This window comes from Bufo bufo, chromosome 1 (assembly GCF_905171765.1).
Source record: "Bufo bufo chromosome 1, aBufBuf1.1, whole genome shotgun sequence".
NCBI classification, from domain to species: domain Eukaryota; kingdom Metazoa; phylum Chordata; class Amphibia; order Anura; family Bufonidae; genus Bufo; species Bufo bufo.
Window position 1 is genome coordinate 279,181,896 of NC_053389.1, and position 15,355 is coordinate 279,197,250.

A 15,355-nucleotide genomic window follows, 5' to 3' on the forward strand; every position below is an offset into this window, starting at 1 on the left:
GATAGTGGGATTACAACCCCCCCAAAAAAACAATGTTACCAATCTTTATCACTAGGACAGAAATGTTCGCCTTCGGTGTGATCCACTCTACAGGGATACTTCCCTCATAAAACGTCCGGCACGTCTGACACATATGGCCGCCTTCCCAGAATGTGACTGATGTTGTGGAGATGACAGAATCCTCTCGGCTGAATCCACCGAAAATATCTTTAAAAATCACCTCATGATAGCTGATCAGTGACTACAAGTAAGTGACAAGTCCGGCCTGTGCCAAGAACGCACCCACCCTCAGCACCAGGATCTGCAAATTCCCCACCGCACGTCTATATATAGTAGGCTATATATAAACCGCACCAGGCGGCCTCACATAAACACGACACGTCCGACGTACACACAGCCGAGTACATACCACATGTCTAATGTACGCAGACACGACATGTCCGAAGTACACACCGCCAAGTACATACCACATGTCTAATGTACGCAGACACGACATGTCCGAAGTACACACCGCCAAGTACATACCACATGTCTAATGTATGCAGACACGACATGTCCGACGTACACACAGTGAAGTACATACCACATGTCTAATGTATGCAGACACGACATGTCCGACGTACACACAGCCAAGTACATACCACATGTCTAATGTATGCAGACACGACACGTCCGAAGTACACACCGCCAAGTACATACCACATGTCTAATGTATGCAGACACGACATGTCCGACGTACACACAGTGAAGTACATACCACATGTCTAATGTATGCAGACACGACATGTCCGACGTACACACAGCCAAGTACATACCACATGTCTAATGTATGCAGACACGACACGTCCGACGTACACACACCTCCAAGTACATACCACATGTCTAATGTATGCAGACACGACACGTCCGACGTACACACACCTCCAAGTACATACCACATGTCTAATGTATGCAGACACGACACGTCCGACGTACACACACCTCCAAGTACATACCACATGTCTAATGTATGCAGACACGACATGTCCGACGTACACACAGCCAAGTACATACCACATGTCTAATGTATGCAGACACGACATGTCCGAAGTACACACAGTGAAGTACATACCACATGTCTAATGTATGCAGACACGACATGTCCGATGTACACACAGTGAAGTACATACCACATGTCTAATGTATGCAGACACGACATGTCCGATGTACACACAGTGAAGTACATACCACATGTCTAATGTATGCAGACACGACATGTCCGATGTACACACAGTGAAGTACATACCACATGTCTAATGTATGCAGACACGACACGTCCGACGTACACACAGCCAAGTACATACCACATGTCTAATGTATGCAGACACGACACGTCCGACGTACACACAGCCAAGTACATACCACATGTCTAATGTATGCAGACACGACACGTCCGACGTACACACACCTCCAAGTACATACCACATGTCTAATGTATGCAGACACGACATGTCCGACGTACACACAGCCAAGTACATACCACATGTCTAATGTATGCAGACACGACACGTCCGAAGTACACACAGCCAAGTACATACCACATGTCTAATGTATGCAGACACGACACATCCGACGTACACACAGCCAAGTACATACCACATGTCTAATGTATGCAGACACGACATGTCCGACGTACACACAGCCAAGTACATACCACATGTCTAATGTATGCAGACACGACAAGTCCGACGTACACACAGCCAAGTACATACCACATGTCTAATGTATGCAGACACGACACATCCGATGTACACACAGCCAAGTACATACCACATGTCTAATGTATGAAGACAGGACATGTCCGATGTACACACAGTGAAGTACATACCACATGTCTAATGTATGCAGACACGACACGTCCGATGTACACACAGCCAAGTACATACCACATGTCTAATGTACGCAGACACGACACATCCGACGTACACAGTCAAGTACATACCACATGTCTAATGTATGCAGACACGACACATCCGACGTACACAGTCAAGTACATACCACATGTCTAATGTATGCAGACACGACACGTCCGATGTACACACACAGTCAAGTACATACCACATGTCTAATGTATACAGACACGACATGTCCGAAGTACACACACCGCCAAATACATACCACATGTCTAATGTATGCAGACACGACATGTCCGACGTACACACAGCCAAGTACATACCACATGTCTAATGTCTGCAGACACGACACATCTGATGTACACACAGCCAAGTACATACCACATGTCTAATGTATGCAGACACGACACGTCCGACGTACACACAGCCAAGTACATACCACATGTCTAATGTCTGCAGACACGACACATCCGATGTACACACAGCCAAGTACATACCACATGTCTAATGTATGCAGACACGACACGTCCGATGTACACACAGCCAACTACATACCACATGTCTAATGTATGCAGACACGACATGTCCGACGTACACACAGCCAAGTACATACCACATGTCTAATGTACGCAGACACGACACGTCCGATGTACACACAGCCAAGTACATACCACATGTCTAATGTATGAAGACACGACACATCCGATGTACACACAGCCAAGTACATACAACCAATATGGCTGCCATGACAGCCACCTGGAGTATGCACCTAGCTTTTGCTGCGGCTCAGGAGGAGCGGAGTGGATGATGGTAGTGTTATTGGCTTTGGCAGCGACAGTCTTTCATACAAATCAGAGTGGCAGTCCTCACACTTTGGCCTCATGCACACGACCGCTGTTGTGTTCCGTTCCGCAAAATGGGGTTCCGTTGTTCCGTGATCCGTTTCCGTTTTTGTTTCCGTGTGTCTTCCTTTATTTTTGGAGGATCACCAGACATGAAGGAAAGTAAAAAAAAGTCTAAGTCAAGTTTGCCATGCAAATGATAGGAAAAAAACGGACGCGGATGACAATCTTGTGTGCCTCCGCGTTTTTTTCACGGTCCCATTGACTTGAATGGGTCCGTGAACCGTTTACCGTGAAAAAAAATAGGACAGGTTATATTTTTTTGACGGACTGGAACCAAGGATCACGGACGCGGATGACAAACGGTGCATTAGCTGAGTTTTCAACTGACCCATTGAAAGTCAATGGGTCCGCAGGAAATCACGAAAAACGGAACAACGGACACGGAATAAAACAACGGTCGTGTGCATGAGGCCTAATGCTCCCTAGAGGTGGGCAGTGACAGGAGAGCACACCTTTTCTCCCCTCGGGGCACACCCTGATGTTGCGGCTCCTGCCCAATGGTAGTTGGGGTGCCCTTGGTGTTATGCATTTGGTACGGGTGCTGTGGCTGGCGCAGGGTGCTGGAGTAAGTAACCAGGTCAATTTTAGAAAATAGACAAGTCCCTGTTTACTAAAGTGCAGAATGAAAGTTGTAGTACACCCAACAGTTTCAAACACAGTTCCAAACAAGTCACAATACAAATCTTTCCAAATAGCAATATATGGATATGAGCAATGATGGGGGTTGTAGTACATCCAATGATTTTAAACACAGTTCCAAACAGTTCACAGTGCAAATCGTTCCCAATAGCAATATGTGGATATGAGCAATGATGGGGGTTGTAGTACTCCTTCTCTCTATCTTTCTCTCTCCCTGCAGAATCTAAGGTTGGCAGTAAGGCTCTCACAAACGTGTCTGTAATACCCAGGCTGAGAGGTACAGGGTTAAAATACGGGTGGCCAGGACTGTGTCACAGCCTGGAATGGGTATATTAGCAATGTTCCTCTCACTGCAGTAAAGTCTCTCTGAACTAGAAGCGGACCTAGGTCCATCTCCTAGCCTCCTACAAGAGTAAAGTCAGGAGTGTTAACCCTGACTTATCCATACAGAACTATACTGTAAAATCCAATACAGCAAATAACATTATATAAGAAACCCTATTAGACTCCTGAATGGTATATACAATATACTATATGGTATACTAGGCAGCTGTGAAAGGAAACAGGGAATGATTCGCCATTCAGGATTCTGGAGAAGATGAATGACAGTCCTTATAGGATATTCATTTTTGTATTTTTCTATAACGATGTGGGGAGCCTAAGCCCTTTAAATACTACAATTTGTGTGAAAAAAAAGTCAAAGCTCAATGAGTCCAAGCTGTTAAAAAGTATGAATTATTGCACATTTTATAAATATGTCGTTTTCATATTAATCAATACCACCGAGGATATGGGCAGATGTTGCGGAGAACCCGTGTGGTCGAAGCCCCGCTCACATGCAGAGGGAAGCGAATGCACAATTTTGCAAGTTAAAGAGGACCTCTCACCTCTCCTGACATGTCTGTTGTAGTGACTACTTGTATTATCCCTGTAATAACAGATCTGGAACAGTTGTAAAAGTACAGAGGGGTGTTACCAGCTAGGGGTGTGTCCCTGCACAGTCTGACACCAGCAACACTGAATCAGACACACGCGCTACTGGTAACGCCCAGCAGTACCGTTACTGCAGACTGCTGGCAATGTATTTGTAACCTTCTAGTAGGAAATGGCACAGCACAGAGTGAGAAGACTAGATGCTCCAGAACTGTTATTACATGTGGTTAGGACTCTGTTCACATCATGTCTCAGCCCTGTATACTGCACATACACCAAACATACCCATAGGACTCCATTCAACTGATGGATGGAAATGGTGTTCATCAAACCAGGATAGAGATAGACAGACAGACAGATAGATAGACACATCCCATGTACACGTATAAGAGGCAGTCAGCAGTATATACACATCCCATGTACACGTATAGGAGGCAGTCAGCAGTATATACACATCCCATGTACACGTATAGGAGGCAGTCAGCAGTATATACACATCCCATGTACACGTATAGGAGGCAGTCAGCAGTATATACACATATTATGTACAATTTACAGGAGGCAGTCAGCAGTATATACACATATTATGTACACGTATAGGAGGCAGTCAGCAGTATATACACATCCCATGTACACGTATAGGAGGCAGTCAGCAGTATATACACATATTATGTACACGTATAGGAGGCAGTCAGCAGTATATACACATCCCATGTATAGGAGGCAGTCAGAAGTATATACACATCCCATGTACACTTTACAGGAGGAAGTCAGCAGTATATACACATATTATGTACACGTATAGGAGGCAGTCATCAGTATATACACATCCCATGTACACGTATAGGAGGCAGTCTGCAGTATATACACATATTATGTACAATTTACAGGAGGCAGTCAGCAGTATATACACATATTATGTACACGTATAGGAGGCAGTCATCAGTATATACACATCCCATGTACACGTATAGGAGGCAGTCTGCAGTATATACACATATTATGTACAATTTACAGGAGGCAGTCAGCAGTATATACACATATTATGTACACGTATAGGAGGCAGTCATCAGTATATACACATCCCATGTACACGTATAGGAGGCAGTCTGCAGTATATACACATGTCATGTACACGTATAGGAGGCAGTCTGCAGTATATACACATCCCATGTACAGGTATAGGAGGTAGTCAGCATTATATACACATCCCATGTACATGTATAGGAGGCAGTCAGCAGTATATACACATCCCATGTACATGTATAGGAGGCAGTCAGCAGTATATACACATCCCATGTACGCTTTATGGGAGGCAGTCAGCAGTATATACACATATTATGTACAGGTATAGAAGGCAGTCAGCAGTATATACACATCCCATGTACATATATGGGAGGCAGTCAGCAGTGTATACACATATTATGTACAAGTATAGAAGGCAGTCAGAAGTATATACACATCTCATGTACATATATGGGAGGCAGTCAGCAGTATATACACATCCTATGTACATATATGGGAGGCAGTCAGCAGTATATACACATCCCATGTACGCTTTATGGGAGGCAGTCAGCAGTATAGACACATATTATGTACAGTTATAGAAGGCAGTCAGCAGTATATACACATCCCATGTACATGTATAGGAGGCAGTCAGCAGTATATACACATCCCATGTACAGGTATAGGAGGTAGTCAGCAGTATATACACATCCCATGTACACTTTACAGGAGGCAGTCAGCAGTATATACACATATTATGTACACGTATAGGAGGCAGTCAGCAGTATATACACATCCCATGTACAGGTATAGGAGGTAGTCAGCATTATATACACATCCCATGTACACGTATAGAAGGCAGTCAGCAGTATATACACATCCCATGTACACGTATAGGAGGCAGTCAGCAGTATATACACATCCCATGTACAGGTATAGGAAGCAGTCAGCAGTATATACACATGCCATGTACATGTATAGGAGGTAGTCAGCAGTATATACACATCCCATGTATATGTATAGGAGGCAGTCAGCAGTATATACACATCCCATGTACATATATGGGAGGCAGTCAGCAGTATATACACATCCTATGTACATGTATAGGAGGCAGTCAGCAGTATATACACATCCCATGTACACGTATAGGAGGCAGTCAGCAGTATATACACATATTATGTACACGTATAGGAGGCAGTCAGCAGTATATACACATATTATGTACACGTATAGGAGGCAGTCAGCAGTATATACACATCCCATGTACACGTATAGGAGGCAGTCAGCAGTATATACACATATTATGTACACGTATAGGAGGCAGTCAGCAGTATATACACATATTATGTACACGTATAGGAGGCAGTCAGCAGTATATACACATCCTATGTACATATATGGGAGCAGTCAGCAGTGTATACACATATTATGTACACGTATAGGAGGCAGTCAGCAGTATATACACATATTATGTACACGTATAGGAGGCAGTCAGCAGTATATACACATATTATGTACACGTATAGGAGGCAGTCAGCAGTATATACACATCCTATGTACATATATGGGAGCAGTCAGCAGTGTATACACATCCCATGCACGCTTTACGGGAGGCAGTCAGCTCCTCAGGACACTCACCTGCTGCTGTCACAGGTGTCCCCAGCATCATCACCATCCAGACCCCCATCCAGACACGGGTCCCCCCGGGCCATGCAGCTCCGTCCTCCATGCGCGGGACCCCCGGCTTCTTCTGCCCGAGTCCACATGCAGCCCGGTGCCCGGTGCCGCCCTACGCTGGACCCTCCCACACAGCGGGCTCTGAGGCGATGACACCAGGGAGCCCCCTCCTCCGCTATTTGGAGCACCGGTCCCTCGTCTGTAGTGTTACCTGCACAGCCCTGACTGCTCAGCTGCTGCTTTCTCTGTGGGGTCATTTACAATGGCTTCTGTGCCAGAACAGTCGCAAAAGGGTTTGCAACCTTTTAAACTCCATCCCCACTAAATTCAGTCACAATTGATGTTTCTTTGCTGTTATTAATAAAAAATAAAAATAATAATGGCTGCACACATATAAGCAGTAAAGCTGAGAAATGGGGATCATTCTATTCTTGTAATCTATGCTGTTATTGCCAGTTTCCAAAAAAAGGGGGTTGGGTAGGGCCCCAGCAGATTTATACCAGTAAATGATGAAATCTACACCAGCTTGTAGATTATAGGCTCCTCCGCCGCCTCGTCATACATTAAGCGCACACCCCAGCGCCGCAGGTGATATCAAGACTGGCGAGATGTGATAGGCGCTCCAGCTCGCTGCGGTATTTTTCCAGCAGAAAGCCGCCATTCATGGAGGAAACCCTCCGAATCTAATTAAAGTCAATGGGGATCTGGCACTGTCCGGTTATACCAGATACGGTAATTCCGGTAGTCTTCTCCTCTACCGGAACAGACAACCAGAATACTGTACACAAATGTTATGTGGCCCTAGCCTTATCTGGCGCCAACAGGATCTGATAGGTGCCGGATGATCAGAAGTTCTGGAGTAGCAGATAGGCCATAAAAAGTATCTCAGGCCGCATTCACATGACCGTGGGACCTCCATGCCCAAGTAGCAAGGGCTTCTACCGCAAATGATAGGACATGTCCTACGTTTGGCCGCATCTTGCGGATCACGGACCAATTGAAGTCAGTGGGTCCGCACCACGACTTTCACCACAATGAAAGTTGGGGTATGCTTTGTCTGAAAGTGAGCCAACCAGTACGTGGTAACTTAGACCGTCCAAAGATGTACCAGATTTATCATTCAGCATCGACCACGGAGATAACTGACTGTCTAGTCTAGGGATCCGCAGCCTCTGGCACTCCAGCTGCTGTGAGACTACAACTCCCAGCATGCACACTGACTCAGCTGTTCTTGTAACTCCTATAGAAGTGAAAGGAGGATTCTGGGAGTTGTAGTTTCGGAACAGCTGGAGTGCCGGAGGTTACTGATCCCTGGTCTAGTCTATAGGCCAATGCACAGGCAAACAACGCTCCTGCTAAATGCCTGATCGTCAGCAGAGATGAGAGTTGTATTTACATGCAGCAATCATTTCAGCCGTATGGGAACAAGCGATCACTCTTTGTGATCATTCATCCCCATGCAGATTCATTTATATCAATGGCTGTCCGTGCCGTTCTGCAAATTGGGGAACGCACACGGACGCCATCCGTGTTTTGCGGATCAGCAATTTGCAGTCTTGTGCATGAGGCCTTATTCTGCTGGAAAACTGCTCCCAAGTGCCCAGCTGAAAATGAAAGCAAAAACAGCTTTCATTCCTGACTCGATTTCTAACGGCTATATCTTCTGATATAGTGAATATAATGCTGTGGTTCTGGTATCGTTTGAAAGGTTAGAATGCCAGCTTTCAAACAAGGCCATATTTCTAGCTGGTACCAATCCGAAGATATTCGCAGCTAACCCTCCCCTCATCAGTCTGGTATGCTTTGGGCACTTGGAGCAGCAGAGCTGGGCACTTGGAGCAGCAGAGCTGGGCACTTGGAGCAGCAGAGCTGGGCACTTGGGAGCTGTTTTCCAGCAGAATAAAAGTGCTTTACCCTGGACGTGGAATAGAGACACAAAGTGCACACAGGTATGCTTGGAATGTGTATGTAAACTTCTGTGGGGCAGAGCTCTTGGTTAGGCCTCTTTCACACGACCGTTTTTTTTTTTCCGTTTTGCGGGCCGTTTTTTGCGGTCCGTATACGGAACCATTCATTTCAATGGTTCCGCAAAAAAAACGGAATGTACTCCGTATGCATTCCGTTTCCGTATTTCCGTTCCGTTGAAAGATAGTACATGTCCTATATTTGGCCGCAAATCACGTTCCGTGGCTCCATTAAAGTCTATGGGTCCGCAAAAAAACGGAATGCATCCGTATGCCTTCCGTATCCGTTCCGTTTTTTGCGGAACCATCTATTAAAAATGTTATGCCCAGCCCAATTTTTTCTATGAAATTACTGTATACTGTATATGCCATACGGAAAAACGGAACGGAAAAACGGAACGGAAACGGAAACAAAAAAACGGAACAACGGATCCGTTTAAAACGGACCGCAAAACACTGAAAAAGCCATACTGTCGTGTGAAAGAGGCCTTATATTGGTGAAAAAGAGGTGACAGACTCCCTTTAAGAGAAGCAGATTAGCTGTCATGCTGCACTGAGAATTCCTATGCATTGGTCTCTGTGTCCCTGTCACAGCTCCACCTAGTGGAAGGCCACCAGTACATGTATACACAGTGTACCTATAGTGCTTTAGACCTGGGTGTCTCTGGCACTATTTCCCCAGAGCAACTACCTGTGTGCAGGCAGTGAAAGTGTTAAACTGTTTCTTCTACTTTAGATATAATTTTTTTTTGCTAGTTTCATCCATTTGCTGCGCCTATGCTTGTCCTACGTGACAGCTGTCTCGCTCAGCATCCTTAAAGGTACACACAGCAGTTGTCCACAATCTGCCGGCGAACAATCCTTACATTCCTGTAATAAATGATCTGCCTCCATTTTTCTAAAACCGACAAGTCAAAACAAGTCTGTGCCAGCGAGGGGCAGCTGCAGATTAAAATGGGGGCTGTGCGCGTCCAGGAACGTGATGGTGCATGGGAGGGTTAAAGTGAATGGCCACACCACTCTGATGATTCATTTCGTTTTTTTTGATCTATCAGTATATCACATTTTAATATTTATAGAAATCACCCATTTTTCGGACACAGAGCTCCAAATTCTCTGCAGTGGCGCAGAATGAAATGGTTCATTACACAAGTGATTACACTCAAGACAAAAAAAAGGTATAAAGTTCGCAGATTCTGTAATGGAGACAAGCAGCAATACAGCAGCTCGTCCCGCCAATATTGTAGACCAACGCTTTGTCCCCTACGCCGCCAGAGGATGTGCCTAATTTACAAGAGACGCAGACCTGCAGTCCGTGCACCTAAACAGAAATATGGCAGCTCTGCTCATTTGCCCAACACGCCCCCTTCCCGCCCTTGCCACGGCCCCTTTAGGGTAAGTGGAGAGGGTGGAGTGAAATCTTTGAAATGCAACAGTTTTTGGCCTCATGCACACAACTGTTGTTTGGGTCCGCATCCGAGCCGCCGTTTTGGCGGCTCGGATGCGGACCCATTCATTTCAATGAATGTGCTGTCCGCATCCGTGGCTCCGTTCCGCGGCCCAGCTAAAAAAATAACATGTCCTATTCTTGTCCGCACTTTGCGGACAAGAATAGGCATTTATATTGCCGGCGCCCGTTCCATTTCGCAAATTGCGGCAGACAACACGGGCACCTTCAGTTTTTTGCGGATCTGCGGACCGCAAAAAACGGCACAGTCGTGTGCATGAGGCCTTTTAAAAAGTCGTAGTTTAAAAGCTGCAAACCCACAGTTTGTGACTTTTTAACATCACTTTTGAGGCACAAGGGAGATAATAAATCCCCCCCCATACGTCAAAGATATTTGGTGAAATTTTGCCTCGTCTGAGTGTGACTGTACCCTGATACAGAAGGGGGGGACAAAAGCAATGGAAAAGGCACCTTCCTGTAAAGATTGAGTGAGCAGTCCATCCATCGATCTGTATCCCATACTCTACCTCCACATGCCACAGGGCTCGTTTGCACGAACGTTTTTTGCGTCCTGTATAAGGGACGTTTTTTGCATTCCGTTTCCGTTTTTCTGTTCCGTTCAAAGATAGAACATGTCCTATTATTGCCCGCAAATCACGTGGCTCCATTCAAGTCAATGGGTCTGCAAAAAACACAGAATACATACGGAATGTACCACGTATGTCTTCCGTATCTGTTCGGTTTTTGCGGAACCATCTATTGAAAATGTTATGCCCAGCCCAATTTTTTCTATGTAATTACTGTATACTGTATATGCCATACGGAAAAATGGAACGGAACCAGAAACACTACTGAAACAAAAAACTGAAAAACTGATCCGTTAAAAACGGCCCGCAAAACACTGAAAAAGCCATACGGTCGTGTGAACGAGCCCTTAATGGAGGTTTTCTCACAGATTCATTTAAGGCCTCATGCACACGACCGTTGTTTTATTCCGTGTCCGTTCCGTTTTTCGTGATTTTCTGCGGACCGTTTGTCATCCGCGTCCGTGATCCGTGGTTCCAGTCAGTCAAAAAAATATAACCTGTCCTATTTTTTTCACAGAAAACGGTTCGCGGACCCATTCAAGTCAATGGGACCGTGAAAAAACGTGGAGGCACACAAGATTGTCATCCGCGTCCATTTTTTTCCTATCATTTGCATGGCAAACTTGACTTAGACTTTTTTTTACTTTCCTTCATGTCTGGTGATCCTCCAAAAATAAAGGGAGACACACGGAAACAAAAACGGAAACGGATCACGGAACCCCATTTTGCGGAACGGAACACAACAACGGTCGTGTGCATGAGGCCTAAAGTGCACAAGAAAATAAATGTGGCGCGTTTCAACACATGGCGCGTTATGGAGGTATCCTGCTGCACGAAGGCACCGTACTGCGGCACACAGAGGGCCTACAGAACTGGAAGGGCCTCATGCCACGGGATCTCTATGGACAGTAATGAGATGTTCACCACCAGTTACATCAAAATAGCATCCGAAATAAATCCTGGGCTGAGACCGTCAGTGATTTCTGAAAGCGCGTCTTCTCTGGCAGCAGAACATTCTTCTCATCTAAAGCATTTCTGTCGGACCCTATTTCTGGTCCTCCTGGGTGAACTGCTGACAGCTGCTCCCCACAGGAAGCAGGCACAGCTGCCAAGCACTAAGTATAGGGGATTCTTAGGAGGGGTCAGGTGTCATCACCAGTGAACAATCACATCTAGATTAACTGGTTCACAGGCAGGGGGCACTACAGAGCCACATAATTAATGGAACTGTTGATATCTGATCCTTGGGGTTCTGAGGGGCCCATTTATTTTTTACCAGATACAGTGCTGTACATTTGGAAGTGCCTGTGCCTGGTCCTGAAAAGGAATAAGCTGCAATACCAGGCACGGGTACAACAAACTATTGCTTTGCCTGGTGAAAGAGATTGGGTGCTTGCTCCCTTCCCCCCAGTAATCAGATATTGATGAGTGCTGGTAGCCCCCCCCCCCCCCCCCCCTCATAATCAGATTTTGATGGCCTATACCAGTGATGGCTAACCTCTGGCACTCAAACTGTGGTGAAACTACAACTCCCAGCATGCTCCATTCCATTCATTTCTATGGAGTTCTGAGAACGGCCAAGCAAGTGTACATCTTGGGAGTCATAGTTTTACTATAGCTGGAGTGCCGTAGGTTAGACATCACAGGCCTATACTAAGCCTAGGCCATCAATACAAGAGTCCTGGAAATCCCTTTAAGGCCTCTTTCACACTTGCGTTGTTGGGATCCGGCATGCACTTCCGTTGCCGGAGGTGCCTGCCGGATCCGGAAAAACGCAAGTGTACTGAAAGCATTTGAAGACGGAACCGTCTTTCAAATGCTTTCAGTGTTACTATGGCACCCAGGACGCTATTAAAGTCCTGGTTGCCATAGTAGGAGCGGGGAGCGGGGGAGCGGTATACTTACAGTCCGTGCGGCTCCCGGGGCGCTCCAGAATGACGTCAGAGCGCCCCATGCGCATGGATGACGTGATCCATGCGATCACGTGATCCATGCGCTTGGGGCGCCCTGACGTCACTCTGGAGCGCCCGGGGAGCCGCACGGACGGTAAGTACACTGCTCCCCCGCTCCCCGCTACACTTACCATGGCTGCCAGGACTTTAGCGTCCCGGCAGCCATGGTAACCACTCTGAAAAAGCTAAATGTCGGCTCCGGCAATGCGCCGAAACGACGTTTAGCTTAAGGCCGGATCCGGATCAATGCCTTCCAATGGGCATTCATTCCGGATCCGGCCTTGCGGCAAGTGTTCCGGATTTTTGGCCGGAGCAAAAAGCGCAGCATGCTGCGGTATTTTCTCCGGCCGACAAACGTTCCGTACCGGAACTGAAGACATCCTGATGCATCCTGAACGGATTACTCTCCATTCAGAATGCATTAGGATAATCCTGATCAGGATTCTTCCGGCATAGAGCCCCGACGACGGAACTCTATGCCGGAAGACAATAACGCAGGTGTGAAAGAGCCCTAAAACTGTAGTCGCATGTAGCAGTCATAATGCAGTGTTAGGTGTCATTTGCAAAATGTGAACAAAAATCTTTGAAAAATGGTAATATAAATGCAACATGTGACTACACCCTTAAAAAAATGGATCTTACGGCATACTGGTCATACATTGAACTCTATAATAACACAGTATGCAATAAAATCCCAAGCTCCTCCTAGTGGCGGCAGCAGCCCATCAGAATGTGATAATTCAATAACAATATCCGTATCATAAAAACTAAGCTCTGACCGATGTAAATCAAACTTACCAACATTCTAAATGTAAAAATCCGGACATTTAAAAGCTATGTACATTTTTGGGGGGCAATTATTTTTTTTTTGTACTAATTTGGAGCTAAAAATCTTTTTTTCAGTTGGTCTTTATTAAAAACATGGAATCCTTTTTTGTGTACAGAGCTGAGATGCTCTACTAACTGTGGCTCTTCTGTCTTTTCCGTCATCTGGAGTGCAGACGGACTCCTTATCGCTGCTCTCTAATATTATAAACACTCTTTATAGCTCAGTTCTTATCTTACTGATAAGAATGTGGCTTACATAAGTGTTTATGACCTCTCAGTAGTTTAGAGATAAGGTTTGGCACAAAGTGAAAGTACCAGTCACACAGCTAGGAAAACAATTAACACTTAGTGACAGAACTGCTCAATATTTTTAATAAAGGCCAATTGAAAATATGATTTTTAGCCAAAAATTTGTGAAATGCAATCATATACAAAAAATGCCTCCAAAAGGTGTACATAGCCTTTAGACAAAAAAAAATCACAGAAAAAACAAAGGTAAAAACATCCTGCATGGTATGATATATAAATGTGCGGATGTCCCTGGCCATATTATTGAAGAAAATCACAGAAATAAGGTAATACTGCACTTAGTAAAGTAGATGCAAGCATTATATATGGACAAAGTCCTGACTCTGATGTGATAAAATCTGAGACACTTAGCCAAAATATTTTGATCAAAACACATCTGTGCCCGCCTACCAAGCGCCAAGGTGGTCTCAGGTCAGGCGGGCCATATGCTAAACCTACCTAAGCCGTTGGGCTTCTATGTTCAGGAGCGCAGACGCCGCACATATGGTGTGCTGCTCCTAGTCACCTCCATGTGTGTCAAGCAACCAATGGGAGGAGGAGCAAGCACACCTGTATGTACCACCTAAGTGTCTCAGATTTTATCACATCAGAGTGAGGACTTTGTCCATATATAATGCTTGCATCTACTTTACTAAGTGCATTATTATCTTATTTCTGTGATTTTCTTCAATAATATGGCCAGTGACATCCGCAAATTGATTTTTTTTTGTCTATGTAGTATTTGCTTGAGGGAGGGGCACCTTCAAGTGTGAATGCGCACCTGTTTTATCTTGGGAGTAGCATTCCTCTGCACTTTTGCCCTTCCTATCCAATAGAGCCCCTTGATTAGGTGGTACATATAGGTGTGCTGGCTCCTCCTCCCATTGGTTGCTTGATGCACATGGAGGTGACTAGGAGCAGCACACCATATGTGCGGCGTCTGCGCTCCTGAACATAGAAGCACAACGGCTTACGTAGGTTTAGCATAGGACCCACCTGACCTGAGACCACCTTGGCGCTTGGTAGGCGGGCACAGATGTGTTTTGATCAAAATATTTTAGCCTTTAACCCTGCCCCTTGGTCCAGCAGAAACTCCCACTTTGTGCAAGCCCAACCCCTATGTTACAGATTTGCAGAATTGTCCCAGCGTCAGGACTGTTGGCCAAGTAAGGTAAACGTGTATCGTAAATGAATCGATGCAGAATGTTGGACCTAAAGTCAAGCACGACTTTGTAAAT

At 45.5% G+C, this 15,355-nt stretch overlaps 1 protein-coding gene across 1 annotated transcript in view; it reads right to left on the reverse strand.

The window, feature by feature from the left end:
* ADAM19 (ADAM metallopeptidase domain 19) overlaps positions 1 to 7,162 on the reverse strand; it is a 117,694-nt gene extending 110,532 nt beyond the window's left edge. Inside the window, exon 1 of the mRNA XM_040439940.1 lies at positions 7,013 to 7,162. Coding sequence (XP_040295874.1) covers positions 7,013 to 7,103 — 91 coding nt within the window. The 5' untranslated portion in view covers positions 7,104 to 7,162. The remainder of the gene's footprint in view (positions 1 to 7,012) is intronic.
* Between the last annotated feature and the right edge of the window lie 8,193 nt (positions 7,163 to 15,355).